Source organism: Myotis nattereri (genome assembly GCF_964212035.1).
Source record: "Myotis nattereri genome assembly, chromosome: 4".
NCBI classification, from domain to species: Eukaryota; Metazoa; Chordata; class Mammalia; order Chiroptera; family Vespertilionidae; genus Myotis; species Myotis nattereri.
In genome coordinates, this window is record NC_138079.1 from 99,336,531 (window position 1) to 99,363,917 (window position 27,387).

The 27,387-nt window shown below is 44.9% G+C and overlaps 1 protein-coding gene across 5 annotated transcripts in view; it reads right to left on the reverse strand.

Moving 5' to 3' along the window:
* Positions 1–6,123: 6,123 nt before the first annotated feature.
* The window catches only part of DNAJA3 (DnaJ heat shock protein family (Hsp40) member A3), a 32,232-nt gene continuing 10,968 nt past the window's right edge, over positions 6,124–27,387 (reverse strand). Inside the window, exons 4-12 of one of the 5 annotated variants that reach the window (XM_081089213.1) lie at positions 26,894–27,094; positions 25,530–25,682; positions 20,359–20,506; positions 18,987–19,051; positions 17,222–17,350; positions 16,606–16,721; positions 15,766–15,863; positions 7,941–8,056; positions 6,124–7,314 (exon numbers count right to left, since the gene is read on the reverse strand). In XM_081089213.1, the coding sequence (XP_080945339.1) occupies positions 7,953–8,056; positions 15,766–15,863; positions 16,606–16,721; positions 17,222–17,350; positions 18,987–19,051; positions 20,359–20,506; positions 25,530–25,682; positions 26,894–27,094 (1,014 nt within the window). In that variant the 3' untranslated portion in view covers positions 6,124–7,314; positions 7,941–7,952. Of the gene's footprint in view, positions 7,315–7,940; positions 8,057–15,765; positions 15,864–16,605; positions 16,722–17,221; positions 17,351–18,986; positions 19,052–20,358; positions 20,507–25,529; positions 25,683–26,893; positions 27,095–27,387 lie in introns of those variants that run through there. The other 4 variants (XM_081089214.1, XR_013995891.1, XM_081089215.1 and 1 more) reach the window with 4 other exon arrangements.

The following is a 27,387-nucleotide window of genomic DNA, read 5'->3' on the forward strand; positions in this document are numbered from 1 at the left end:
CGGTCCTTGGTGGGGGGTGTACAGGAGGCAGCCAGTCAATGATTCTCTCTCATCATTGATGTTTCTATCTCTCCCTCTTCCTCTCTGAAATCAATAAAATATATTTAAAAAAAAAAGTGGAACAACAAATTGTTAAAAAAAAAAAAAAAAAAGGCAAGCACATGGGGGAGTCACACCACAAGGAGGGGATGACTCCCAGTGCGACCATGTCGTCCTATTGGCTGAGGAGTTCCCAGCACACGTCCTGATCAGGTGGACTGCTATGTGTGCCCGGTCTTCTAAAATTTGGTCCCTGAAATAAATTAGTTAGCTCTCATTTATTTTTTGCTTTCTTAGCTATGGTAGAATATACATAACATAAAACAGTGTTTTAGTCATTAAAAATATTTTGATTTTGAGAGAGAGAGGAAGAGAGGAGGAGAGGGACAGAGAGAAACATCTATGTGAGACTGGAACATCGATTGGCTGCCTCCAGCCCAGCAGGAGGATTGAGCCCACAACCCAGGCATGTGCCCTGAACAGGAATCGAACCAGCAACCTTTTGATACGTGGGACAACACTGGCCAGGGCTATTTCAGTCGTTTTTAAGTGTACAGTTCAGTGGCAATAAGTACTTTCTTTGTTGTACAACCATCACCACCATCTCCAGAACTTTTTCATCATCCCATACTGAAACTCTGTACTCATTAACCTTTAACTAACCCTCCTCCCTCTAGCCCAGGGGTGGGGAATGTCCAGCTCACAGGCCTTAAAAGGCCCTGGAAATCATTTGGTCTGGCCCTGCCAAGGCAATTGCAGGCGGGGTTCAAAATTCAATAAATCTAGGAGCTTTTTTCATAGCAACATGAATTTATATTAAGTGAATTATATTCAGCAAATGATATTAATATCCAAGTGGCCCTTGTCAGAACAAAAGGTTCCCCACCCCTGTTCTAGCCCCTGGCAACCTCCCTTCTACTTTCTGTCTCTATGGGTTTGACTACGCCAAGCATCTCATAGAAGTAGCTGCCAACATTTCAAAATGAGACATTCATAGCAGTATTACTGATAATAGCAAAAAAGTAGAAATAAGAAACCAAGATGGCGGCGTAGGTAAACACCGGAGTTTGCTGCCTCGAACAACCACTTCAAAAATACAACTAAAAGACGGAACGGACATCATCCAGAACCACAGGAAGGCTGGCTGAGTGGAAGTTCTACAACTAGGAGGAAAGAGAATAACATACCAGGACTCAGAGGAGGCGCAGTGCTGAAGTAAAGTACTGAGGTGCAGAGTGCATGCGGAGCGGGCTGGCGGCTGAGGGCGTGGTTGTTGTTTTCAATTGGGAGGGAGTCTCAGGCGCTGAGCTCCAGCTCTGGGCGAGTCTCTAGGGACCCAGACTCATACAGGAGAAGCGGAACTGTCTGGCATCGCTCAGAACCCTAGGGCAGCTTTCTCTCTGTGGGGCTTGCAGCGATTACTGGGACACTGAAAAGCAGAGCCTCTGAGGGCAAGACTGAGGGCAGCCATAATTGCTAACCCCGCTCTGTTGATCCTGTGGAACCCGCCCCACCCAAGCCCTGCAGGGAGACTTTTGCTGGATAGCCTCAGGCAAAGGCTAGATTAGCACCTCCCTAGAGATCCAGGAACCAGGAAGCCCAGAGGTCAGAGTGGGACCATCCAGTTTGCAGCTCCGTGGAACCATAAAAGACACACTCAGGGGGCAGACTCAGTGAGCACCAAAGCCCCATTGAAGCAAGTCTAGCCCCAGAGGGGTGTCTCCAGCACAGAAGTTCTCCCACTGCAGACACAGCTGATTCTCACAGCCAATTGGCCTGGAGGTCAATTCCTCACAGTGATAACTACAACAATCAAGGCTCAATTACAACAAGACTGTGCACAAAGCCCACAAGGGGGTGCACCAAGACTGTCTACCTCAAGTACTTGGGACACTTAGCACAGAAAGGCACTCTATTGACACAGCGAAGCATAAAAAATGCCGAGACAAAGAAATAGGACACAAACGACAGAATGGGAGGAAAGCAAACTGCTGGATATAGAGTTCAAAACCACACTTTTAAGGTCTTTAAAGAACTGTCTAGAAGCCGCTGATAAACTTAATAAGGCCCTCGAAAAGACTGGTGAGACCGCCAATAAATGTACTGAGATCTTCAAGAAGACTGTTGAGACCGCCGATAAATGTAGTGAGATCCTCAAGAAATCTAATGAGATCCTCAATGTTGTGATAAAGGACCAACTAGAAATTAAGCATACACTGACTGAAATAAAGAACATTATACAGACTCCCAACAGCAGACCAGAGGATCGCAAGAATCAAGTCAAAGATTTGAAATGCGAAGAAGCAAAAAACACCCAACCAGAAAAGCAAAATGAAAAAAGAATCCAAAAATACGAAGATAGTATAAGGAGCCTCTGGGACATGTTCAAGCGTACCAACATCAGAATTATAGGGGTGCCAGAAGAAGAGAGAGAGCAAGATATTGAAAACCTCTTTGAAGAAATAAAGACAGAAAACTTCCCCTACCTGGTGAAAGAAATAGACTTACAAGTCCAGGAAGCGCAGAGAACCCCAAACAAAAGGAATCCAAAGAGAACCACACCAAGACACATCATAATTAAAATGCCAAGAGCAAAAGACAAAGAGAGAATCCTAAAAGTAGCAAGAGAAAGAAAATCAGTTACCTACAAGGGAGTACCTATACGACTGTCAGCTGATTTCTCAACAGAAACTTTGCAGGCCAGAAGGGAGTGGCAAGAAATATTCAAAGTGATGAATAGCAAGAACCTATAACCAAGATTACTTTATCCAGCAAAGCTATCAGTCAGAATTGAAGGCCAGATAAAGAGCTTCACAGATAAGAAAAAGCTAAAAGAGTTCATCACCACCAAACCAGTATTATATTAAATGCTGAAAGGTATCCTTTAAGAAGAGGAAGAAGAAAAAGGTAAAGATACAAATTATGAACAACAAATACACATCTATCAGCAAGTGAATCTAAAAATCAAGGGAATAAATAATCTGATGAACAGTATGAACTGGCGATTGTAATAGAATCAGGGACATAGAAAGGGAATGGACTGACTATTCTTGGGGGTGGGGATAGGGGTGTGGGGTGAGGGAAGAGATTGGACAAAAATCGTGCACCTATGGATGAGGACAGTGGGTGGGGAGTGAGGGCGGAGGTTGGGGTGGGAACTGGGAGGAGGGGAGCTATGGTGGGAAAAAAGAGCAACTAATGTAATAATCTGAACAATAAAGATTTAATTTAAAAAAAAAAGTAGAAATAACCTGAATGTCAGTAAGTGGGGAAAAAAATGTCTATTCATATAATGGAATATTATTCAGCCATAAAAAGAAATGAAGTATTGATCTATGCTACAACATGGACAAACCTTGAAACATTATGCTAAATGAAATGAGAAAAGAACCACAGACGGTCACATATTATATGACTCCATTTAGATACCACGCACAGAACAGAATTGTGGTTGCCAGAGACTGAAGGACTTGGGAGGAAATGGAGAGTAATTGCTAATGGATTTGGAATTTCTTTGAGGTAATGAAATTTTTCTAGAATTGAGTGTGGTGATAGTTATACAACCTTGGAAATAAAACCCACAAAATTGTACACTTTAATGCCGAGTTGAATTGTACGTAAATATCTCAATAAAACTTAACCTCAAAAATGACGTATCACTCCACGTAAACAATCTGGATGCCGCCTTGTTGGTGCTGTTCAGTGGTTAGGGATCGGCCCTCGAACTGAAAGGTCCCAGGTTTGATTCCAGTCAAGGGCACGTACCTGGGTTGCAGGTTCCCTGCACCAATTGGGGTGTATGTGGGAGGTAACCAATTGATGTGGCTCTTTCACATCTATGTTTCTCTCTCCTCTCTCCCCCTCCCTCCCACTCTCTCTCAAATCAATGGGAGAAATATCCACCAGTGGGGATTAACAGCAAAAAGTGTCAGGTTTGATTCCTGGTCAGGGCACGTACCCAGGTTCTGGGTTTAATCCTCAGTTGGGGCGTGTGCAGAAGATAGCCGATGGATGTTTCTCTCACATGGATGTTTTTTTATCTCTCTCCCTTCCTCTAAAATCAGTATTTTAATAAAAGTCTATTAAAAAATATATGGATGCCCAGCTTCTCTTGGAAAGCACAAGCTATGGCAGCACTGGGTCTGAATTCCTGCATTAACCCCCTACCCTGCCTTGGGGAGCTGAAGAGTGGCTCTCCCCTTTACTGGTAAACAGGGCAGCCAGTCTCCACTCCCTACTATCTCCTGGGCACTGAAGCTGCAGGTCAGGGCCCACTTTGTTTCTTTTTTGTGTGCTAATCCTCACTGAAGGATATTTTTCCACTGATTTGGAAGAGAGGGAAGGAGGAGGGGGGAGAGCGAAAAACATCGATGTGAAAGACACATTGGTTGGTTGCCTCCCCCATGTGCCCCGACCGGAGCCAGGGATCAAACCTGCCACCCAGGTACGTGCCCTTGACCAGGAATCGAAACTGCAAGCCTTTGGCTCTGACCGGTGATCCACACTGGCCAGGGCTCACTTTGTTTATGTAAAGTTCCTTGACTGGGCCATGTGTTTGACCCGTCACAAGGATCATGTCAAATAAGCAGAACTGGTTAAAAGATATAAAGTTCAGGTTTCACAGTGTTTATTAACAAGAGTGCTACATGCCTCCCACAAAAGCTGTGACAGCTGATATAACACAGTATTCAGTGAAGGGCTCCAATTTTACAGAACGAAGTAAAGGGCAGGGACAGTCCTGGGAAGTAGGCTTGTGGGATTGGAGAGATTCTTATACACTGAGAGGGGTTTTCATGACAGGGAAGTAACGTTGCACTCAAGTCCACCAGAGCCCAAAGGCCTGAGGAGGAGGATGGCTCAGGTGGGAAAACAAACCAGAACAGAGGCCTGCAGGGGGGGATGGAGACAAGGTTCAGTGCCCAAGCTGGCCTCACCCCCATGTGACCCTGCCTTCCCTCATCCATCCGAACATCTCAGCAAATGCTCAACACCCATCTACCTTTGCCCCTCCTCTCAATCTCCAAAGGCTTGGGGCCTAGAGATAATTTTTTTTTTTTTTTAATGCCTCATCTCATGCTCCAGCCCCAACTCAGGCTGCAAAGTTGTCTGGTGACAAATGCCTCAGGAGCCAACTGTGGGAATAAGCCCAATCCAAGCCTTGAGTGGGACTTGATGCTAGATTTGCACTGGCACCTTCCTACATCTGCGGGAAGAACCCTCGTAAGCAATGATGGTATTGCTAGCAAGAAAACCCACTTTTCTCTTTCAAAATCTTTCTCTAGACTTCTTCTTTCAAAAAACAGGACATGAGTGGGACTCCGCTGACTTCTATAGGAGATAAACTAAGCTGTCAGGAGCTGCTCCGCCTAGCTTCCTGCTGCTGTACCCGGGTCTGGATCATGAAGGGACCCATGCTGAGAGTCCACAGCAGACACTCAATAAAACTGTTTGAATGAATGACAAGCATCTAAACCTGGCAGGAGGTCACTGCTAAGCTCCTTCTTTGCCCATCAAGTCTTTCCCATCCTCTTCACCCAGCCCAGCCAGTGTGCTCCAACTGCTCAGCTCAGAGCCCAGGGGCTGGTGGGAGAGATGTGCGCGGGACCCACTCCAGCCGTGCAGCACGGGGGCTTTTGTGAGACAGTCTCTGCTGGGAGCCCAGACTATCAAACTACAATGAGCAAAAATTTTCACACACACACACACACTTAATATTCCTCTAAACATAATGGGGGAGAACTAAATCTAGCAAGGGAGACAGTGATGTAGGAGGCTATACTGCACATCTCTCATGGCACAGGCTCCCCCAAAAGAAGCTACCCACCAAATTCTAGAACATTCATTCAAATCAGCACGTTGTTCCATGGCAAGCTCCCTGCTCTGGGACCTGGGCTTGAGAGGGTTAGTTTTTGTCAGAGCACACCCACCCTTCAGTGTGCGCGTGCCCGCAGGCAGGCACAACTGGGTGAGAAAGGCCAGCAGGAGCGTGGCGCAGCCTGATCTGCTGAGAACACCATATAAGCCCCTGCGAAGCCACCTGCAGAAAGCTGCTGGAACGCTTTCAAAAAAGAAGTAACCACAATGTAGGTTTTAAATATCTTTTTGCAGTAATCTTTTACATTGATACAGAATCATTTTACATTCGTAGATCAGACACTAATAGATGCTTTATTTTAGTAAATTATGAAGGGAAGCTATTCAGAAGTGTTCTCCATTAGCCTGTCTTACCACAACGGGAAGGTCTGGAAACGGAATCTACACATCCTAGAAGCTGAGGTTGAGGAAACTGTTTTGCTCTGGCTGGATGGTGGAGAGCCTTCACCTGCTTAGACTGTGCTTTCCTTTTCTGAACAAACATTTATACAGGAAAAGACAATGATTCTTAGCATTAAATAATTTAAACACACTTCTGCAAACATGTGTCAACAGTATAAGTGATGAGAACCAAGCTGTAACGGGCAGTGGGGTAAGGCTCTGGGATAAGGAGGCCATTAGCGAGGCTGTGGCCAGGGATGGCTGTGGTCCAGCAGAAGGGCAGGCTCCACTCACACCTGGCTTCAAACAACAGAACTCAACAGTCATGGACAAGAGGCCACCCCAGTGGGGTGGGAGGACTATCCATCCTGACAAAGATCACAGCCCACGTCAGGAACAGTATCTCCAGGGACCCTCTGTGTGGGACTCCCCAGGACCCAAGGCCCTCACGTTCCAGCTGCTTGGTACCCTTGGGAATTATAACAAATTCCAAGAAGAGCAAGGGATACGTCTACTGAGGGGGGCTTGCAGGGCCCTAGTTCCTGGGAAAGACAACCTGTCAGGAAAGACTCATTCCAGAACCTCCCGGAGGTTTGATGAGAGGGAAATTAATCACTTCACAACTTGGTGCAGCTTCAGGCTTCATTTTAAAGCTGTAAGCATAGCCTTTAATTCTTTACTAAGATTTCCACCACATTTGATTCCAAATTAGAATTTTGGCTCTGCAGGACGTATCCAGATGTCTTACTCTGTCTGAGCCAGAAGAGGCTGAGTTACACCCATGGAACAAAAACTTCTACCAGCCCTTAGGCATGCCATGCCTTACTGCCCAGGGGCTGTCCACCATGACCATTCTGTGGAGAGGCGTGTTGTCACATGATTTTGCTGTTGCCAAGGCGGTCCAGAGGGCCTCTGTAGGCAAGGCTCGGTGCTGCAGTTCTGGAATCCTCCTGCTTCCAAGGTGCCCTGGCCATGAGGAGGAGCCGCTGCTCCCAGCCTAGTTTCCAGTGGACCGTTTTCCTGAGCCAAGACACAAATGGTTACAGTTTACTGGCACTGCAAGAACACAAACTCCTGTGGGTGAGCTTCTATCATCCCTGGGAAGGAGCTATGCCAGGAGCTGCAGCCATCAGGAACCCACACAAGTATAAAGTTGGTCCCAAGAACCCAGTTAGCAAGCACAACTCCTGGCAGCCCCTGGAGGTTACATGGTTGGTGCCCTACATCCCCAGGAAGAACAGGTGTTATGAAACAGGCAGGGAGTTGGGGAGATCTGAGTTCTAAGCCTGGCTCTGCTATGACTCACCCTCTGTGACTGTGGGCAACAGATTCCCACCACTGTGGGATGCAGCCCCCTAGGAGCTGGTGGAGGGAGGGCTGAGAGGCAGCCCCCAGTGCAGCCTCCCCCTATGTCTGCTTCAGCCCTGCACTGCCACTGACTCTGCCACATTACCTAATGCAGGTGTCTCCATGGGCCAAGAAGCTTAGCTCCAAGGGGAGCCAGATACACCATGCCTGAGCCTGGTACCTCTTCCAACTTTGGGGGCATGGGGGGCATGAGGGGCATGAAATTGGTTAAAGTAAGGGAAAACAAGGATTAGTTAACAGAGAAAAACAAAGGGGAGAAACCTCAAGGGTTTTCCTACCTCGGCTAGGTATCAGGAGGTAAACATTTTCTTAAGTTTGGAAAGGAATCCCTCCTTGTCCTCCCCAGCCTCAGGCCTAGCCTTGCCTCCTGCGGAGCTATCCATGGTGCTGCCACCTGGGCACAAACAGCAGAAAAAACTGGGGTCAAGGGCGCACACCTCCAGGCGTCCCATCCCAGGCCCCACCTACCCCCACCTGGTCACCCAATAGCTCAACAATCAGGAAGCCACCAACAGGAGAGGGGGCAGCTCCCAGGTTGGCCAAGGCTGCCTTGCCTTTTCAGATGCCTGAAGCAAACAGGCACTTCAGTGTATCCCACCTGCTAACTGAGTCACTGGCCCGAGGAGGGAAATAAAAACAGCCAGACAATCACCAGATATCTCCATCTTAACAACTGTAACAAAAAATATAACCCAGTGCCAGATGCCTTCCTGGCCAGGCCACAAAGTTTCAACATTAGTTCATTTAATCCTAAGGGATAACCTTACAGGTAAATTTCAGAGGGAAAAACAAAAACAAAAAAATGGGTCACAGAGAGATGGTTTGCGTAAGATCACACAGTAAATGGGAGTTCAAACCCAAGCTGTCGACTCCAAAGCCTCGGTTTTAACCACCATGCCACTGACTCTAAGAAAGTGAAGAGCAATGCCAAGACTAACCGACCAGCTTCCATACTCCTCACTTGCACACATCTCTGGGATACTCAGGGAAGGATTCCCTGCCTTTCAGAATCCCAGGACATCGCACTTATCTGTAACAACAGGGGTGGAGGACCCTGTATGTTACTGGGCAAGATCTCCCATCTGGGACATCTAACCCTAAATGCTCCAGAAAAAGGGAGATTGCTCCCTGTTTCTTTAAGGCCCAAGCTGAGACTAACGGGAGTAACTCTGCTGTACAAATGCATCATTTTAAAGATCTACCAACCACTAGGTAGGGAGGGCAAAGTTTTGTTATGAGTTAGATTACAGACCTGTACTCAACATTTTAAAGTGTAGGGCAGGTTTTTAACATGCTACGAGATGTACGCTAAGCACAATGCACAGCAGAAGAAAAAAGGGTCATGGTCCCCAAGATCACAGTCTAAGATCCTTTCCTCAATGAGAGGCCCAGGACAACAAGGCCCCCAGCAGAAGTGGGACAAGGTTGTCCTAGGTCCAGCCCCTGGGCAGTCATTTGGACTGGCATGCTCTCACAGCTCAGGAATGTCCTCAGAGACAGCAGTGGCCCTGAATAAGGACCTGCTAACAGGGGTCTGAGCAATCACGAAAGCCCAGGCAGCAGGGTGACTCCTGATTCCTAGGGCTCCCCAGCTGAGGACCTGGCACTGCAAAATTGGCACAGCAAGCCCCTGTGAGAGGCACCCACTGCCATGTGTGCCCTCCCTCAGTCTTTCACATCCCCTTTTCATACACAGAGACTTAAGTAACACAAAGGATTCTCCTAACACAAAGGGATCCAGGAATCAGAAATGTCCCATTACTCCTGGCTTCCTAGAGCAAGGGATAGCAGGAGTCTTGGATTTCACTATGCCCTGGGTAAGGAGATGGCAAACCTTCATGTGTGTGTGTGTTTGAGAGTTTACATGTGTCACAGATTTACCACTGATGGAGCTTTTAACATCTGCCATGTACCGTGTTAAATGCTTACCTATGTGATATCATTTAATCATGTAGAACCCTATGAAGTAGGTCCTACTATTATCTCAATTTACAGATGAGGAAACTAAGGCTCAGAGAGGTGAAGTAATTTGTCTACTAAGGCTTCACTGTTAATAATGGCAGAGATGGGTCCTGAACCTTCTGACACCAGAACCCAAGCTCTTTACTAGTTATAGCGGGCACAAAAACATTCAGTGACTGCTGACACCTCCTCCCCAACTCTGCTGTCCTCATCACCCCACGGAAGGTTGCGAAGTAGTTGTGCCCCATGGCCACGGATGTATTTGAGCCATGGTGGCCGATCTGGGAGAGCCAGAACAAGCACCTGGCTAGCTGGTTAATAATTCACAACAGTGCTCTCCCCACAGGGAGCACACCCACACCTTTCCTTTTCCCTTCCCCTCTACTCGCCCCCACAGGCGTTACCATTACCTTCCCCACTCCCAAGCTCCTCGAGCCCTTCTTTTGCCTCTATAACTTATTTCCTCAGCTCATTTCTTCTACAGAGTTCTTCTTCCATCTTTGTAGGTTTATAAATAAACTAGAGGCCCAATGCACGATTTTTGTGCCTTGGCCCTCACAGCCCCGGCTTTGTCCAGAAAGTTGTCCGGATGGTCGTTCTGCTGTTTGGTCTAATTAGCATATTAGCTCTTTATTATATAGGACTAGAGGCCCAGTGCATGAAACTAGTGAGGGGGGGTGGTCCCTCAGCCCAGCTTGCACCCTCTCGCAGTCCTGAACCCCTCAGGGGTGTCCACCTGCCCAATCTGGGATCGGGCCTAAGCTGGCAGTCGCACATCCCTCTCACAGTCCAGGACCCCTTGCTCCTTACTGCCCACCTTCTCACTGCTCCTTACTGGCTGACTCACTGCTCATTAGCACTTCGACCACTGCGCTTGCCAGCTGTGAGCCTGGCTTTTGACTGAGCGGCGCTCCCACTGTGGGAGCACACTGACCACCAGGAGGGCAGCTCCTGTGTTGAGCATCTGACTCTTGGTGGTCAGCGCACATCATAGCAACCGGTCGTTCTGCCAGCCATTCCACCGTTCGGTCAATTTGTATATTAGGGTTTTATTATATAGGATGTTCTCTTACCAAAAATAATAATAATAATAATAATAATAATAATAATAATAATTCACACACACACAAAAACAGACACACACCCAGAAATTCTCACTCCATACTACCAGGAACACAGTCTCACCTCTCTTTCTATTTTAAATCTAGCTAAAAGGGGAATGGGTTCCTTCAGAAGTATTTACTGAACAGCACATCAAAAGGATTTAAGTACTGAACTTAAAATTCTAATCCAAGTATTAGGAATAAACTGTGAGCCTCTGCACATAGATGACAAAGTCTATAAATACATGGCTCTTCTCTCTCTCTCTCTCTCTCTCTCTCTCTCTCTCTCTCGTGTGTGTGTGTGTGTCCTGACTTCTCTGAAGACAAGCCTGGGGTAGGAGGAGCTACGTGTCCTGGGCACTCAGGTGTCTTCTGTCCTCATTACAAGATACAAATACAAGTGCTGTACTATGTACAAAGCTGCTTTCAATAAAACTGGCACCTGAATTTTGCACTTTATAATATATAGGAAATGCCCCATTGTGGAAGTCCACCCCAGCCAAATAAGCATTTCTAGTCTGCACTTTCAGAAGGTGGGCCTGCTCAGTCTACCACAGACAGAGATCAAATCCAATGCCAAAGAATTCCTCTATTAGACCATGCGTGGCTTTCCTTAGAAGGGTTATTTTCTCTCTCTTCCTCAGAGTGTTTCCCAGCCAATGGTTAGGAAAATAAATTCAAAACAACTTAGCTAACATTTACCATGAACCAGCCTTGGGCCAGGTGCAGTGCAAAGTGCTGGGGGTTCAAAGATGAAAACACTGTAGTTACTATAGGAAGAGATTCCAAGTTAGAACTGTATGATGGCTGTTCACAGGTGAAGCCAGGGGAAGAATAACCAGGTAACATTCATTCTATGAATCTGTACTACCCTTCTGGATCAAATTCCTATTGTTATAAGAAAGGTCTACCATGTATTTGGGGATTCAATGCTTGTCCCATCTTCCCCATTTGTACTGTAGCTGGATGAGGGCAGAGATCCTGTCTCTGTGCATTACTTCCTAGCACACAGGAAATGCTAAATGAACATCTGTTTGAAGAAACAGGGGCCAACAGTACTCCAGGATCTGGCTTCTAGGGACGGGACCCACCCCACAGGTGGAGGTGCAGGTCTGCACTCACAGCCTGACTCCCTGCGCCATCTACACACACAAGCTGAGCTAGCAGGGTGCCTCTCATTCTACTAATATATCTTTTCCCTCACCTGCCTCTGCCCTGTGTAAAGGGGGTTTATAGTCAATAATATCAACCATATCAGAGAATAGAACATGCAGGGATTCTCAAATAATTAGCTCAGGAATAATACACAGCTAAATGTACATGTGTGTATTATTAGAAGAATTAATGATGATCCAGAAACAATGAGCCACATTGTGTCTATAACTAAAAAAGTCACAAAGTAATCTAAAAGTGTCCCAATATCCTGTGTCTTTTTGCTTAAGCGCTAAGAGTCCCTAAGCACACTAGAAGTCTTTGTGGTTCAGACTGGGAAAGAAGCTAGGGACAGCCATTAAGGTTTTCAGCAGCTGCATTAGGGAACAAAAATAAACAAAGGATGCTAAACCCCCCAAAAACTTTAGGTCCGTTTCCTACGTAATTGTGTCTATTTCAAATGCCTTCCAGGTATTCTTTCCCATAATGAAAGCAAAGACACTCAGGAATCAATCTGTATCTACAATGACTCTCCTGGGTCTCTAATGACTCTAACTCACATGTACTTAAAAAAAATCCATTTTATCCTAAGAACCACTGATAACTGAATGCAACTGCTTCTAGTATGACTTTAGTTAATACCTTTTGTTAAATGCTTGAAATAAAAGAGATTGAGGCTCTACTCAAATAAACAGGAACCACTATTAGTGAAGATGCCAGGAAATGGGAATTATATGTACTATGGGGACTACAAAAGTAACTTTCTTCACAGTGTAAATGGAAGCTTAACTACACCCAGATAGCAGACTGATAGTGCATTCCTTGAAGCCAATTCTAAGATTCTTTTTTTTTAAAAGAATAGTTTATTGATTTTTTTTAAAGAGAGAAAGGGAGAAGAGAGAAACTCGATGTGAGAACGTAACAGCAATAGGCTGCCTCATGCATTCCCCCAACCAGGGGATCAAATCTGCAACCTGAGCATATGCCCTGACCAGGAATCGAACCAGCAACCCTTCGGTACATAGGACCACACCCAACCACCTAAGCCACGCTGGCCAGGCCCAATTCTAAGATTCTTTTTTTATTTTTTTTAACATATTTTTATTGATTTTAGAGAGGAAGAAGAGGGAGAGAGAGAAAGGTCAATGATCAGAGAGAATCACTGATCGGCAGCCTCCTGCACACCCCCTTCTGGGGACTGAACCCCTAACCTGGGCATGTCCCAACCAGGAAATCGAACTATGACCTTCTGGTTCATAGGTTGACACTGAACCACTGAGCCACACAGGCTGGGCCAATTCTAAGATTCTTAAATGCCATTTATGTCCCAGCCAGGTAGCTTAGTTGTCCTGATAGGCCAAGGTTGTGGGTTTGATATGAAGCAGGGTGCATAAAAAAATCAACCAATGAATGCATAAATAAGTGGAACAAAAAACTGATGTTTCTCTTTCTCTCCCTTCCTCTCTCTCTCAAATCAATCAATCAAAAATAAATTTTTAAAAATTTATGCCTGGGAGCCAAATTTCCTATTGGAATACAACTCTGAAATCACAAGGGGAATAGAAAAGTTATATAATTTGGCATACGCATTTCATTTTATAAACAACTTTTCAGAAGTGCATCCAATGCATATATTAAAAGTTAATCTATACTTAGTAAAATAGTCAATAAAAAAAAACAAACTTAAAAATAAATCCCCATCCAAGGATATATATATATTTTTTATTCTAGAGAGGAAGGGAAACATTAATGTGAGAGTGAAACATTGATCTGTTGCCTCCCACATGTGCCCTGACTGGGGATTGAACCCACAACCTGGGTATATGCCCAGACCAGGAATCAAACCCAAGACCTTTCTGCACATGGAACAATACTCTAATCACTGAGCTACACGAGCCAGGGCAATATAAATCTTAAAGGAAGAACTGGCAAAGTACTGTATCAAACACACAAGAAGCTCCCAATAAATTCTGGCTGAATAGCCGAGACCGGTTTGGCTCAGTGGATAGAGCGTCGGCCTGTGGATTGAAGGGTCCCGGGTTTGATTCCGGTCGGGGGCGTGTGCCTGGGTTGCGGGCACATCCCCAGTGGGAGATGTGCAGGAGGCAGCTGATTGATGTTTCTCTCTCATCAATGTTTCTAACTCTCTCTCTCCCTTCCTCTCTGTAAAAAATCAATAAAATATATTAAAAAAAAAAATTCTGGCTGAATAAGACAAGAGGGAATTAGCTATCAGGACAAGGAACCATAAAAACAGTGAGGGTTCTAAGAACCCTCAGAAGCTAACTGATCAACTCTCAATTTAAATGGTCAGAAAGGGGTTTTAAAAAGCAATAACAGGCCCAACCAGTGTGATACAGTGATTAAACATCAACCTATGAACCAGGAGGTCACCATTCAATTCCCAGTCAGGGCACATGCCTGTGTTGTGAGCTTGGTCCCCAGTAGGGGGCGTGCAGGAGGCAGTCGATCGATGATTCTCATCATTGATGTTTCTCTTTCTCCCTCTACCTTCCTCTCTGAAATCAATAAAAACATTAAAAAAAAAAAAGCAACAACTGGTGACTACTAATACCCAGCATTCTAATATAGTGTACAAGGCCCGTGTGCTTGTGCAGGGCTTAGCTCAAGAGACCCCAAGTTCTGGGTGGGTGCGGAGAGGAGGGCAGGCAAGAGCTGTCAGAACAAATCTCACATGCTATGCGATTATGGTAACATTTGGGATTCAGAAAGGAGAAGCTGGAAGTGTACATTAGAGTTACATGGAATAACTATTCCCACTATTTCCACTTCTTTTTTGTTCAAGGGTATAACAAGAAAATAAGGGAAAAATATACATATGTACCACACCATTTAAAACAAGTATCTCATCCATGCTTGGTTAAGCCATGGGATGTGGTCACTACTTTTTCACAGAGGACTTGGTCTCCTGGATTCAACAGGAGTTCAGCAAAGTCCATGCAAAGGCTGCTCCTGCCGGGACACTCCTCCCTGCTGGGTGGAGTGGGAAGTGAATCCAAGACCAAGCCCTCTACTTCACTGGGAAACCGACCCTCTGCCCCCATCACCTGCTCTGAATGACCATATACAGTACTAATCTACTACTCTTCAAGTTCTGAAAACACAAGAGGTCCAGACAGAAACAAAATGATGCAACAAGGAGGAAACATGTTTACAGCTGAAGCCAATTACACTCTCAGTACAGCCTGTCCTGACGGAGCCGTCGTCCAACCAACAGAGAACCAGCATCTCCACAATACAGCAACCCCCTCCCATGGGAAAAGGGCTGTGGCCACCGTTTCCCATCTCCAGAGCTTCTGCCTGAAAGCATTTTGGTATCAAATATCACTAATATTTAACTATACTCTGTAGACAGAGCGTGACATTTGAGCTCAGGGTAAATAAGGCATCTGTTCATTGCCAGAGGAATTCAAAGTTAGACCTGCTGGGAATAGGCGGATTTGGAGCCACGTGACGACGGTTTTTATTGATGTGGAAGATGTTGTTTATCAGACACTCTGCAATCTTGGTGAAGCGTTCTGGGTCAGGAATGCATAAAGCCTACCATCCCTCTTCTTAAGCTGTTACAAGGAACTCTATGTGGTGATGTGCCCAAGGTCACAAGGAAAGTGGCAGAACCAAGGATAGAACTCAGAAGAGCAGCTCTCTGACACACCAGGCTGCAATCTGGCAGGAAGCCATCCAGTACTCTAACACAGAGGAAGGAGGAGCAGCTGTGCTCTGGAGCACAGCTACACTTGGCTGCTCTGAGCCCTCAGCTCCCCTCTTTCTTCTGTGCTCTCTGGAGGCCCCATGAAGATCCCCAAGGGGAAACAACATGCTTCAAAGGGACTGAGGATGCACATGTGCCGTCGTGCCACCTTACCGGTGCTTGTGCTGGTGATGCCATTCACTGTCCCCTCCACGTCAGTCTCATCCTCAGCATAGCTCAGGATCAGGTTGTGCTGCCGGCTTGTCAGTCTCCTGTGGAGCGAGTACAGTCAGTGTCAAGTGTTTCCTCTGGGCAGCTCTTTGAAGGATGAGGCCTAGGCTAGTGCAGGAAATGTGGGACCCCCAACCCAGACAGAGCGTACAGCCTGACCTGAAGAACCACATCCTCAAAGCTTCTGTAAAAAAAATCTCCTAAAATACCCTAAGTGTTTCAAACAACTGCCTCTATGGCTGTACTAAATAGTTTACTGGGGTGGGCCAAGGAGCTTTAGTAAGCGCACATGCGTGCGTGCATGTGTGTGTAGGGAATTAAAAGGAGTGCTGGCAACCTAGTTCTCCCCAACAGTCAGCATGCCTGTTCTGGATGCCCACAGCATTCTGCTTGGATCTTTCTTCCAGAGGATGTGGGCATCCTGTGCCATAATCTGGTTATACATCTGTTTCTCCCACCAGAATGTGAGCACCCTGAGAGCAATAATAATAAAAGCAACAGCAGCAATAGCTAAGCATTCCCTATGTATTATTTATTTAATTCTCCAACTCAAGGAGGTCAACCTTTTTCGTTATGTCCACTTTGCAGATGGAAAACCTGGGCAGGACACACTGACTTAAAGTAGTAGCCTGCCCAAGCCCCAGCGTTGTGGTGGTGCTAAACCACCACACTGTCACACTCAGCATAGGACCTGGCACGTAAAAGGCCCTCAAATGGCCTTTGCTTGATGGGGAAAGTGTGCAGGGATCCTGCAGGCCTTGCCATGGCTAAGTGGGCGCTTACTTTGGAACTCTTATCTTGATGTGAATGTAGTGATCTCCGTAGCCATAACTGTTAATCCGAGGGATGCCTTTCCCACTCATCCGAATCTTCTGGTCTGCCTGGACCCCAGGGGGGATCTACAAGGAAAAGAAGCCTGTGGTTTTCCTCGCTCCAGTTGCCCACTTGGGTTTCTAAACAGAGCCCACCAACAACAACATGAAAACTGGCTAAGCTGGGGTCCACCCTGAGCAGAGCCAGTAATAAGGATATAGGATATAGGGGCAGGTGACCGGGGAGGTGAGCCAAGGGAGGGAGCACGGAGAGCCAGACCTCAAGAGGCAAAGCCAATACAGAAGTGTACTACTGAAGCTGCTCCCTGGCTCAGCAATGGAGGGAATGGGACTTCAGAACCGCTGTCCCTGGTGATGACACCATCAGGCCCAGAGTTTGTGACTCAAACTCAAGGAATGGCCAGACATTCCTCCTGTCTCCCCCAAATTTCATTTCCCCTGAATCCCTGACATGTTGGTTGTTTACAGGTTCTAGCCACGTGTCAGCCATTTTCCATTTCAAGGTTAAAAAAAAAAAAAAGGAAGCAATGAAGTAGGAGGGCGGTGAAGACAATTTTGCCCCTTACCGTCACGTTGATTGTCTCGTACAGGCCTTGGGCTCTGGCTGTACCCCCAAGAAGAGCCTGAGCTATGGAAATAAAGAGGTCAGAGTGGATGTCTGCGCCGTCCCTCCGAAACACGGGGCTTTTCTCCACCTAGGGTCAAACACAGGAGATGGGCATTATACACAGAGGCCTTCTGGAAACAACATCAGCCTGTGTCAGCAGCCCGAGCCCAGGGCCTAACATGCGTTACACTGCCTCTATGCTTGGGGTGTAGCATGAGGAGGAGAGCATACTCACCAAAGTGAAGCACTATACCAGGTGACACAGATTCATTTCTATACCGTAATGCCAGAGTGCCTAGATTTCCTCAGGCTCAGATCAAGCCATTCAAGTATGAACAGAAATTAAGTAAAACTGGCTTATTGAACATTAAAAAAAAAAATCTTACTTTACTAGAAAGTAAAGAGGAACACAGACTAATAAATCTATAAAGGCAAAAATGGTTTTCCAAATGGTCATTTGGCACAAACTACCGTTAGATAGCTGTCAACACTAGAATTATTTTGATTTTGTAAGTACTGTTTTGGGTCGTGTGTGTTAAATTTAAAATACTTTTACTGATTTCAGAGAGAAAGGGAGAGGGAGAGAAAGATAGAAACACCAATGATGAGAGAATCATTGATTAGTTGCCTCCTGTACATCCCCTACTGGGGATCGAGCCCATAACCCGGGCATGTACCCTGACCAGGAATCGAACCATGACCTCCTGGTTCAGAGGTCATGAACTGAGCAACACTGGTCGGACTACCAAACCTGTCTTATCTATTGGCTTCCAGCTTGCTGTCTTTGTCTTTCTCAGTCTAGAATATTCACCCTTTAGATTAGTTTTGTCTGTTTTAAATTATGAAATATTTCACATGTATATAAAGTACAAAGTAAATAACATAATACTACAAATAAGATGTTATGAATGCAGGTGAAGTCTCCTTGCTTCCTCACCTCTCCAGAGTTAACTACATTGCTGAATTTAGTATTTATCATTCCTACAAGCATCTTTTAACTTCTACAACATACTTACATGTCCTTATTATATTACATCATCTCAAGTGGTTTAAAAAGTTATATAAATTATCTTCCTTACACCCTCTTGCAACCTTTCTTTCCCTCCTCTTTGTAACTGAGAAGTCTTGTTACACATGTGGCTCAGTTGCTTCCTTCTGACTGCTCTTCAGTTGTCTGCAACCACAGAGAAGTTCACCCACTATTCTCTTCTCCAAGGACAGGGGGTTGTCGTGTCTTGCTACAATGAACGAGGCAGTCACACACACACTGTGCCTCTGCCTGCTGCACCTGTGTGGGCGTTTCTCAGTTATGTAGCTAGTGGAATTGCCAGTAGAAGCCATTATCTCCTATAAGGTTTCCCTTATCTCAGAAAACCAGGTTTGCCCTTGTATATAGTGGGTAAAACTGTACCTTTGAGACGTACTGTCCCTACCAACAATTTGATACATAAGTAAAAACACAAGATGTTTTCTGTATTTTTATGTTGTTGTTGTTTTTTGTTTCCAACTTATAAATATCTTAAAGCAACTCTATTCTCTCCACACCTGGCACAAAAGATTGATGCTAACACATTTAATAACCCCACCAAGGTGGCCACTGCTCTCCTTGGAAACTGGATGGCAGGACGTATCCCATGAAGCTCCCACTTCTCCATGAGAAGCCTCGGCTGCACTTTCTCCATGACAGTAAGGCCCAGCAGAGGCTGTGCAAGCAGAGCACCTACCCTGAACGTGATGAAAATTTCTCTTTTTCCTACAGGCATCCTCACAGTCTGGCCATCCTCAACTCCTGCGAGTGAGAACAAAAGTTCAAAAAAGAATGATTATTTGGAGATCTCCCATGGCATTTTCCACTCAAGATTCAAGCCACTGAAAGCCTTCCTCATTCCTGTTTCTCGTTAATGAGAACACCAGTTATTCAATATGGCAACAAGTACTTTTCAACATTGCACCATACAATAACTCATAACCAAACGAGGGCACCTTCTATTTATTAACACATTGTTTGCGGGTAGTTTTTATCGCGCGCTAACAGGTGGCGCGGGCCATTTTTGCTAATTTTTTGCGCAAATGGCAACGTTCAGTAAAATTACGATAACTTTAGTTTACGTATTTATACGTTACCCGCATTCTACCGCTAGTCTATAAAAAACGTATTAATACGTGTCCTGCGCTCTACTACACTGGTAGAACGTATAAATACGTAAAACGTGTAAACACGTTTCCCGCATACAATGCGTTAATTGAAGCCTGCTGAACACCTGCCTCTTACCAGGGCCACACAGTGCCTCAAGGAGTGTCCAGTCCAGTAGCAGAGATGAATATTAATCAAATAACAACTCTAAAAATGAGTTATCTCAAATAGAGCCATGTTCTCAGAAGGAAAATGTCACAGCTCCAGGCTAACATACATCTAAGGAACAGGAAGGGTCTCAGGTGGCTTCCCTGGGGAAGCCCAAAAGACCAGAATTAACTGCTGAAAAGATGATGGAAAGCAAGTTTCAGACCCAGGGAACAGCAATATGCAAAGACTGTTCTAGGAGGCATTATGTCTTGTTCAAGGAGCTGGAGGAAAGTTGGGAAGACTGCAGGGCAGGCAACAAGGGAAAGGCTCATAAGAGAGGAGGCTGGAGAGGCCAGCACAGACCAAGAGAGGAAGCCTTTTCTTTGCCCCTGAGAGTCACTGCAGGATCTTCAACAAGGTGAGTGGCATGATCAGACGGTCCTGTGAAAAGAGCACCCTGGGAATAAGAGCCAGTTGGGGAGAGCAGTCTCAGGCGGCCCCTGCCTCCAGGAGGGGTGGTGGTGCAGACTGGGCTAGCAGCGGGGACCATGCCAGCCTGTGGAGTACAGACGGAGATGAAGGAGCTGCTTCACCATGCACGGGGAAGAGTGAACATGTCAGGTCCCTGCTCCCCAAACTGACATTAAGTACAGACTTTAAGGCTAACTACAGCAAAGAGAAAAACGCAGGGAGATTCTAATTCCTCCTCCAGCCCGGGGCTCCAGGGCCTTCACACTGGCTTTTACAACAGCCAAATCACAAGGAGACAATGTTTCGGCTCCAGTCCTGTGTGTGGAGGAGCCCGAACTCACCTGCAGGCACAGGGATAACCACTTTCTTCTTCTGCTTGGCTTCTCCTGCTCCTCTGCATATAACACATGGAGTTGTGATGATGGTGCCTCGGCCACCACATCTCCGACACGTGGAGCGCATCACAAAAGGGCCCGTATTTATGGTTTCCTGATAAAAAGGAGTAGAGAAATGAAACCCTTAAGTACACAGGTAAACTCTGACAGCCAAGGCTTTTGGACCACAATATGCACAATATAAATGTTTCATTAAAGACTCTTGTTCTGCTCTGCCCAGGTAGCTCAGTTGGTTATAGTGTTGTGCTGATATGTTAAGGTTGCAGGTTCGATCCTGTCAGGGCACATAAAAGAAACAACCAATGAATGTATAAATAAGTGAAACACATCAATGTGGTTTATTTCCTCTCTAAAAAGAAACCCACAACTCATGTTCTGTGTGCATACGCACTAAAACATACTGCCTGAGAACACAGGTGCAGGTGCACGGGCTCAAATTGTTAATCTGACCTCTGACCTAGAACCCACTGACCTCTGAATTCCAAATCACTAAGTTCCCAAAACACCTGGGAACTGAGCAAATACATTTATTTTATTTACCAGAGGCGCGATGCAGGAATTCGTGCATAGGGGGGAAAAGGGGGGAGAGGAGGAGAAGGGCCGACTGTGGGAGGTTGGCCACCAGGCCCGAGGAAGGAGCCAGCCTTCCTGAGAAAGGGACTGCGTCTGCCACCACCCCGACCCCGCCACCATGGTGGGCGGCCCCCGGGGAAGGGAGAGAGGACTGGAGTGAGACAAACCCTTGTGTGGAGGGCTGACTTTCAATAGATCGCAGCGAGGGAGCTGCTCTGCTATGTATGAAACCCAGACCCAGAAGCAGGTCTCTACAAATGGTTGAGCACCAGGGGCTGATGGGGGCCGGCCGGGGGAGGAGCCGAGGGAGGTTGGCAGTGCACGTCATAGCGACTGGTGGACTGGTCTTTCAGTCATAATGGCCACTTAGGCTTTTATATATATAAATTTACTTCTTTTGAGCAAATTCATTTTAAAAAGAGTGCTCCCCCTCCAATTACAAAAGTGACAGATGGGAAAACAGAAACATAAAGAGCAGAATGACAACTGAATGCAATCCCGGCCTGGTCACTGACCCTGCTATTTAGACCACTCCAAGGGAGAAGCAGCACAGGCCTCTTCTCCCTGATGGCCATAGAGGAAGAACTGGGCTGATTTTACCAACCCCTCCCACCTATCCCAGGCTCCCGTCCTACTGTCCCCACCCCCTAGCATGGGTACCTGGGAGCAATGAAGCCAGCAGCTACTCTTACAGGCACTGGTGCTCCTCAGGCTCCTCCTCCTGGAATGTCTTTTCCCTGTTTCCCCTATATAATCCCCCAATCCTTCAGGAGTCTCCCCAGCTCCTCCCAGAGCTGGTGAAGCCTTAGGATGTATGGCCACTATCAGCTCTTCACTTGCATTTTAATTAACCTAACAGCTTTGAATTTTTTTTTTTATATTACCAAATACATGTGTATCAAATACACTGTTGTGGCAAATCAAAGGACACAGAGATATATAAAGAAAAAAGTTATGCCCTAGCTGGTCTGGCTCAGTGAATAGAGCATTGGCCTGCGGACTGAAGGGTCCCAGGTTCAATTCCGGTCAAGGGCACATGCCCAGGTTGTGGGCTCAATCCCCAGTGTAGGGCGTGCAGAAGGCAGCTAATCAATGATTCTCTCTCATCACTGATGTTTCTATCTCTCTCTCTCACCCTCTCCTTCCTCTCTGAAATAAATAAACGTTTAAAAAAATAAATAAATAAGAAAAAAGTTATATCCTGGATGGTGTATTTAAGTGGTTAGAGCATCAGCCCATGTACCAGAAGGTCACAGGTTTGATTTCCGATCAAAGGCACTTACCTGGGTTGCAGATTTGATCCCCAGCCACAGTTGGGGCACGTAGGGGAGGCAATCAATCTCTCTCTCTCTTCCCCCCCACCCTTCTCTCCTTTCCACTCTCTAAAAATCAATGGAAAAAATATCCTCAGGTGAGGATTAACCAAAAAAAAGTTATTAATCTCCCCATTTTGACTCCCAAGGTTAACCAATCTATTAAGTTCATAGTTTGAAGTATTCTTTCCACAATTTACTCTCTATATAAAAAAGTCTTTTTAAAGGTAAAAATATTAGTTTATTGTACACATTGCTCCGCAAGTTTCTTTTCTTTCCTTTTTTTAAAAAAGGTTTTTATTGATTTTAGAGAGAGAGAAAGGGAGAGGGAGATAGAAACATTGATTAGAGAGAAATATTAATCAGCTGCCTCCTGAACAACAACTAGTGGGGATGGAGCCTGCAACCGAGGTGTGTATCCTGACTGGAAATCAACCAGCAAACTCTTGGTACATGGGACAACCAAGTGAGCAACACCAGCCAGCTGGTACCTTTATTTTTAGTTATTTCAGAGAGGAAGGGAGAGGGAGAGAGAGACAGAAACATCAATGATAAGAGAGAATCATTGACTGGCTGCCTCCTGCATGCCCCCTACTGGGAGTCAAGCCCGCAACCTGAGCATGTGCCCTTGACCGGAATCGAACCTGGGACTCTTCAGTCCACAAGCCGACGCTCTATCCACTGAGCCAAACCAGCTAGGGCAATATCTTTATTTTTTATAAGACAGATTCCCAAAGGAGAAATCACTGGGACAAATAATTACTATATTTAAAACTTTGCATATTACACTTATTTGAAAAGCTAGTATATATGCATGGTACAAAATTATAAAGTAGAAAATGGAGGTGCAATTAAAAGTTAAGTGTCTCCCCTCATTCCTGAGCCCTAATTATTCCAGGTACCTTCCCTGAAGGCACATATTTCAAGTCATCTACATGCATTACAAGTTGTCAGTTAAGCCAAAGTTGTATACTATGTATACGGTTCTGCAGCTTTTGTTTTGTTTTTACAATTTAATATCCTAGGCAAGCATTTTCCATCACTGTAGTTTTCCATTATATGGATGCACCATGATTTTCCAGACAACTCACTCGTGATGGTCACTGAGGTTGTCCAGGCCTTTACTATTATGCACAGGCTGCAAGGGACAGCCTCTGTATGTGCAGCTTCCATTCCCAAAAGCCAGATTGGTTTCTACTTCCACCATCAGGGCACGTGAATGCCTATGTCCCACAGGCTTGTCAGCATGGGCTGTACCAATCTTTGAAATGTATGCCAATTTGGAGGATGAATCAAAGGCATATTCTTATTTCCACTTGCATTTCCCTGACTGCTAGTGAGAAATGTTTACTGGCTACTTGCATTTCCTCTTCAGTTCATTTTGATCAGTTTTTCCAATGAGCTGTTGGTCTTTTTCTCATTATTATGAAGGAGACCTTGACATACAGTATTAGAAATATTAATCCTTTAGCAAACGTGTTGCAAATGTTTTTCCCAGTCTCAAATATTACATTTTAAAAGAAATACACTTTAGCTTTACTATCTTACCTCAATGCTCACTTCAGAAATGTTTTTTAAAAATTCACAGCAATTCAAGGACTCAGAAAAAAGACCTTAGTAGTGAGAGGGAACTGGAAGCAATCATAAAACATATCTAAATATCTGCAACAAGTGAAAAGTAACTTGGCTCACACAACTGTAGCCACAGGAATTCATCCTCTCCAAGAGTGCCCTCTCTCAGAGGAATGCAAGCTCACTACAACTTTGTTACTAATTTCAAAGGAAAAAATAACTTTATATGAAGAAACCTCATAGACACTACCTTAACTAATTGACCGTGATCAGATGTAACATTATCACTAATGGGACAAACTGACACTTCATGACCATTAATATGATCCACTGAAAAAGGCACTATATCTCTGAGGTATGAACCCAAAATGAGAGGAGTTCTATTAAAAATAGCTGTCTTACAAGGGGAAGAGATCAACCAAAGGACTTGTATGCACCCATATAAGCCAAACCGATTGACATGGACAACAGGGGGATGAGAGCATGAGTGGGGGGGGAGGGAGGATAGGGGTTAATGGGGGGGATGAGGACACATTTGTAATACCTTAACTAATAAAAGAATTTTTTAAAAAAAATAGCTGTCTTCTAATCCTAAAAAAAAAAAAAAAGTCAAGGTCATAAAAGAGAAAGAAAGGATGAGAAACTGTTCCAGATTAAAGGAGACAAAAGGAAAGATAAGCAAGTGCTATACAAAGTCCCCATTTGGATCCTGGACCGGGGGTGGGGGGGGGGGGACGACATAGTAAGGACAGTTGAATTTATCTAAGTACTGTACAGATAATGGTAGTGTATCAACATTAAATTTCTTTATTTTGAAAACTGTACTGTGGTTATGTAAAAGAATGTTCGTGTTCTTAGAAAACACACACTGAAGTATTCAGGAATAAAGAAACAGAATGTTTGCAACTTACTCTCAAATGTTTGGGGAAATGTGTGTACATGCATGCATGTGTGCAGAATACATACACAGGGAGAAAGGGGGAGGAAATGAGCATACCAAAAATGACAAAGCAAGTAGAACAAAATGCTAACAATTGGTGAAGCTGAGTAAAAGGAATAAAGGAGTGGTTCTTTATACTGTTCTATAAGCTTGAATTACATCAACAAGTTACAAAAAAATAAAAATGATTACACTTCAAGCAAAGTGTCCCCCAACAACCCCAACTTGGATTCAAATTATCAAATATCAGCCTGGCTGGCATGGCTCAGTGGTTGAGCATCGACCTATGAACCAGGAGGTTATGGTTCAATTCATAGTCAGGGCATATGCCCTGGTTGCAGGCTCGATCTCCTGGGGGGGTGTGCAGGAGGCATGTTTCTATCTCTCCCTCTCCCTTCTCTGAAACCAATAAAAATATGTTTTTTAAAAAATTACAAAAATCTCCCAAAGCATATTTTTAGAGAAAGAAGCTAAGTTTCTTTGCTTTGTCTGTACTACTGACCAAGACAGAGTATGCTTGGAAAAATACAAAAGGTTCTAGATAAAACAGTTCCATGTAGTTATGAATTCTCAAAGCCCTAGGTACTGCTCAAAAAAATATTCAAACATAGAAAAAAGGAATGGTGGGAAATATGGATGGGCATGAGGTCAGAGTCCCCTGAGTAGGTGGGAGGTTGAGGATGGGGGGTTGGGGGGGGGCAGCTCTAACTTGCTCTTACCATGCCGGAGCCACCGCAGTAGTGGCAATGCTGCACCTTGGTGCCAGGCTCATTCCCCTTGCCATTGCACCGCTCACAGGTATCGGTGATGTTCACAGTGAACTCCTTGTTGACACCCTTGGCAGCTTGATTGAATGTCAAATCCATGATATACTAGAGAAATCAAGGGATGGCCTGTCATCTTTCTTAAAATAGGGGAGGGTACTAGCCAGCAGTTTGCAGTTACTTTACTTTTAAAGACTTAATTTTTTAGAACAAAAATTGAAAAGAAGGTACAGAAATTTCCCACATACACCCTGCCCCCACCCATGTACAATTTCTCCCATCATCATCACTCACCAGAGTGGTACATTTTTTAATCAAGGGTAAACCTACACTGACACATCATAATTACCCAAAGCCCACAGTTTACATTAGGGTTCACTCTTGGTGTTGTACATTACTAGTATATGGGTCTAGACCAGCGGTTCTCAACCTGAGGGTCACGACCCCTTTGGGGGGGTCGAACGACCCTTTCACAGGGGTTGCCTAAATACATCCTGCACATCAGATATTTACATTACGATTCATAACTATAGCAAAATTAGTTATGAAGTAGCAATGAAAATAATTTTATGGTTGGGGGTCACCACAACATGAGGAGCTGTATTAAAGGGTCGCAGCATTAGGAAGGTTGAGAACCACTGGTCTAGACAAATGCATAATGACAAGCATATACATCATTATAGATCAAAGAGAATATTTTCACTGCCCTAAAAATCCTCTGTGCTCTCCCTATTCATCTCTTCCCTCCCTAGTTACTTTGCAACTGCTCTACTTATCTGTACTCTGCCAAGTAAGAATAGATGGGACTTAACTGTTTATGCCCTACTCCTTAGGATTTTAAAGAGGTAATGTTTGTTTTAAGTAAAAATGCATTTTTCAACAAATTGTTCACAAATAATACTTGTATACAGTCCTTACAAACAGTTCAAATAATCCATAATCATAACGTAAGTCATAAACATTCCCCCTTCCTCTTCAACTCTGAGAATGTCTTATTAGGACATAAACATGGAATTAGGACTGGGAATGTCTTCTCACTAGATTGAGCTCTCCTGGATAAAATATACCCTAATAAGGGACTCTGAGAGCCTTAGGTGCTGCCTGGTTAAGCAACAGCAATACTCAAGTCAAAATAGATGTACAATATACATTACCTATATGATTTTTTTAATTTTTGAATTATTTCTTATCAAAATGGCTGCCTCCAGACCATTCCATTTAAGCTGCTTTGCCTTTTCTTTGAGAAACAGAAACTGATAAAATCTGTTTACACCACATTTAGCAGCTAAAATTTGAATGGTTCTTCAAAATGAGCTCACCTCCTGAGGCTGACTGAATACACTCTGGAAATCTCCAAAGGAAGATGATGAGAATTCCCCAAAGATCTTCCTGAAGAGCTCCTCTGGGTCGACGGTGGGGCCTCCTTTCCAGTAGCTCTGCCCAGAGCCACCAGCCCCAGGATCAAAGCCAGTGGAGCCGTAGGCATCATATTGCTTCCTCTTCACTTCATCACTCAGCACCTTCCACAAAAGGCAAGTAGTTAGGTGCTCCCAGGTCTCCGGAGACCCAGGGACAGACACCAAGTACAGACAATGACACTATTAACATTAAATGTTCTGATTTTGACAATACTGTAGTTATGAGAAAGAATGTTCTTATTCTTAGAAAATATTGAAATACTTGGGAATAGAGAGATACAAAGTCTGTGACTTACTCTCAAAAGGTTGGGGGCCAATGTACATACACAGAGAGCAGATATATCCTATATATCCTGATATCCTATATATTCTGAACTCTTTTTGCATGGTCAGAA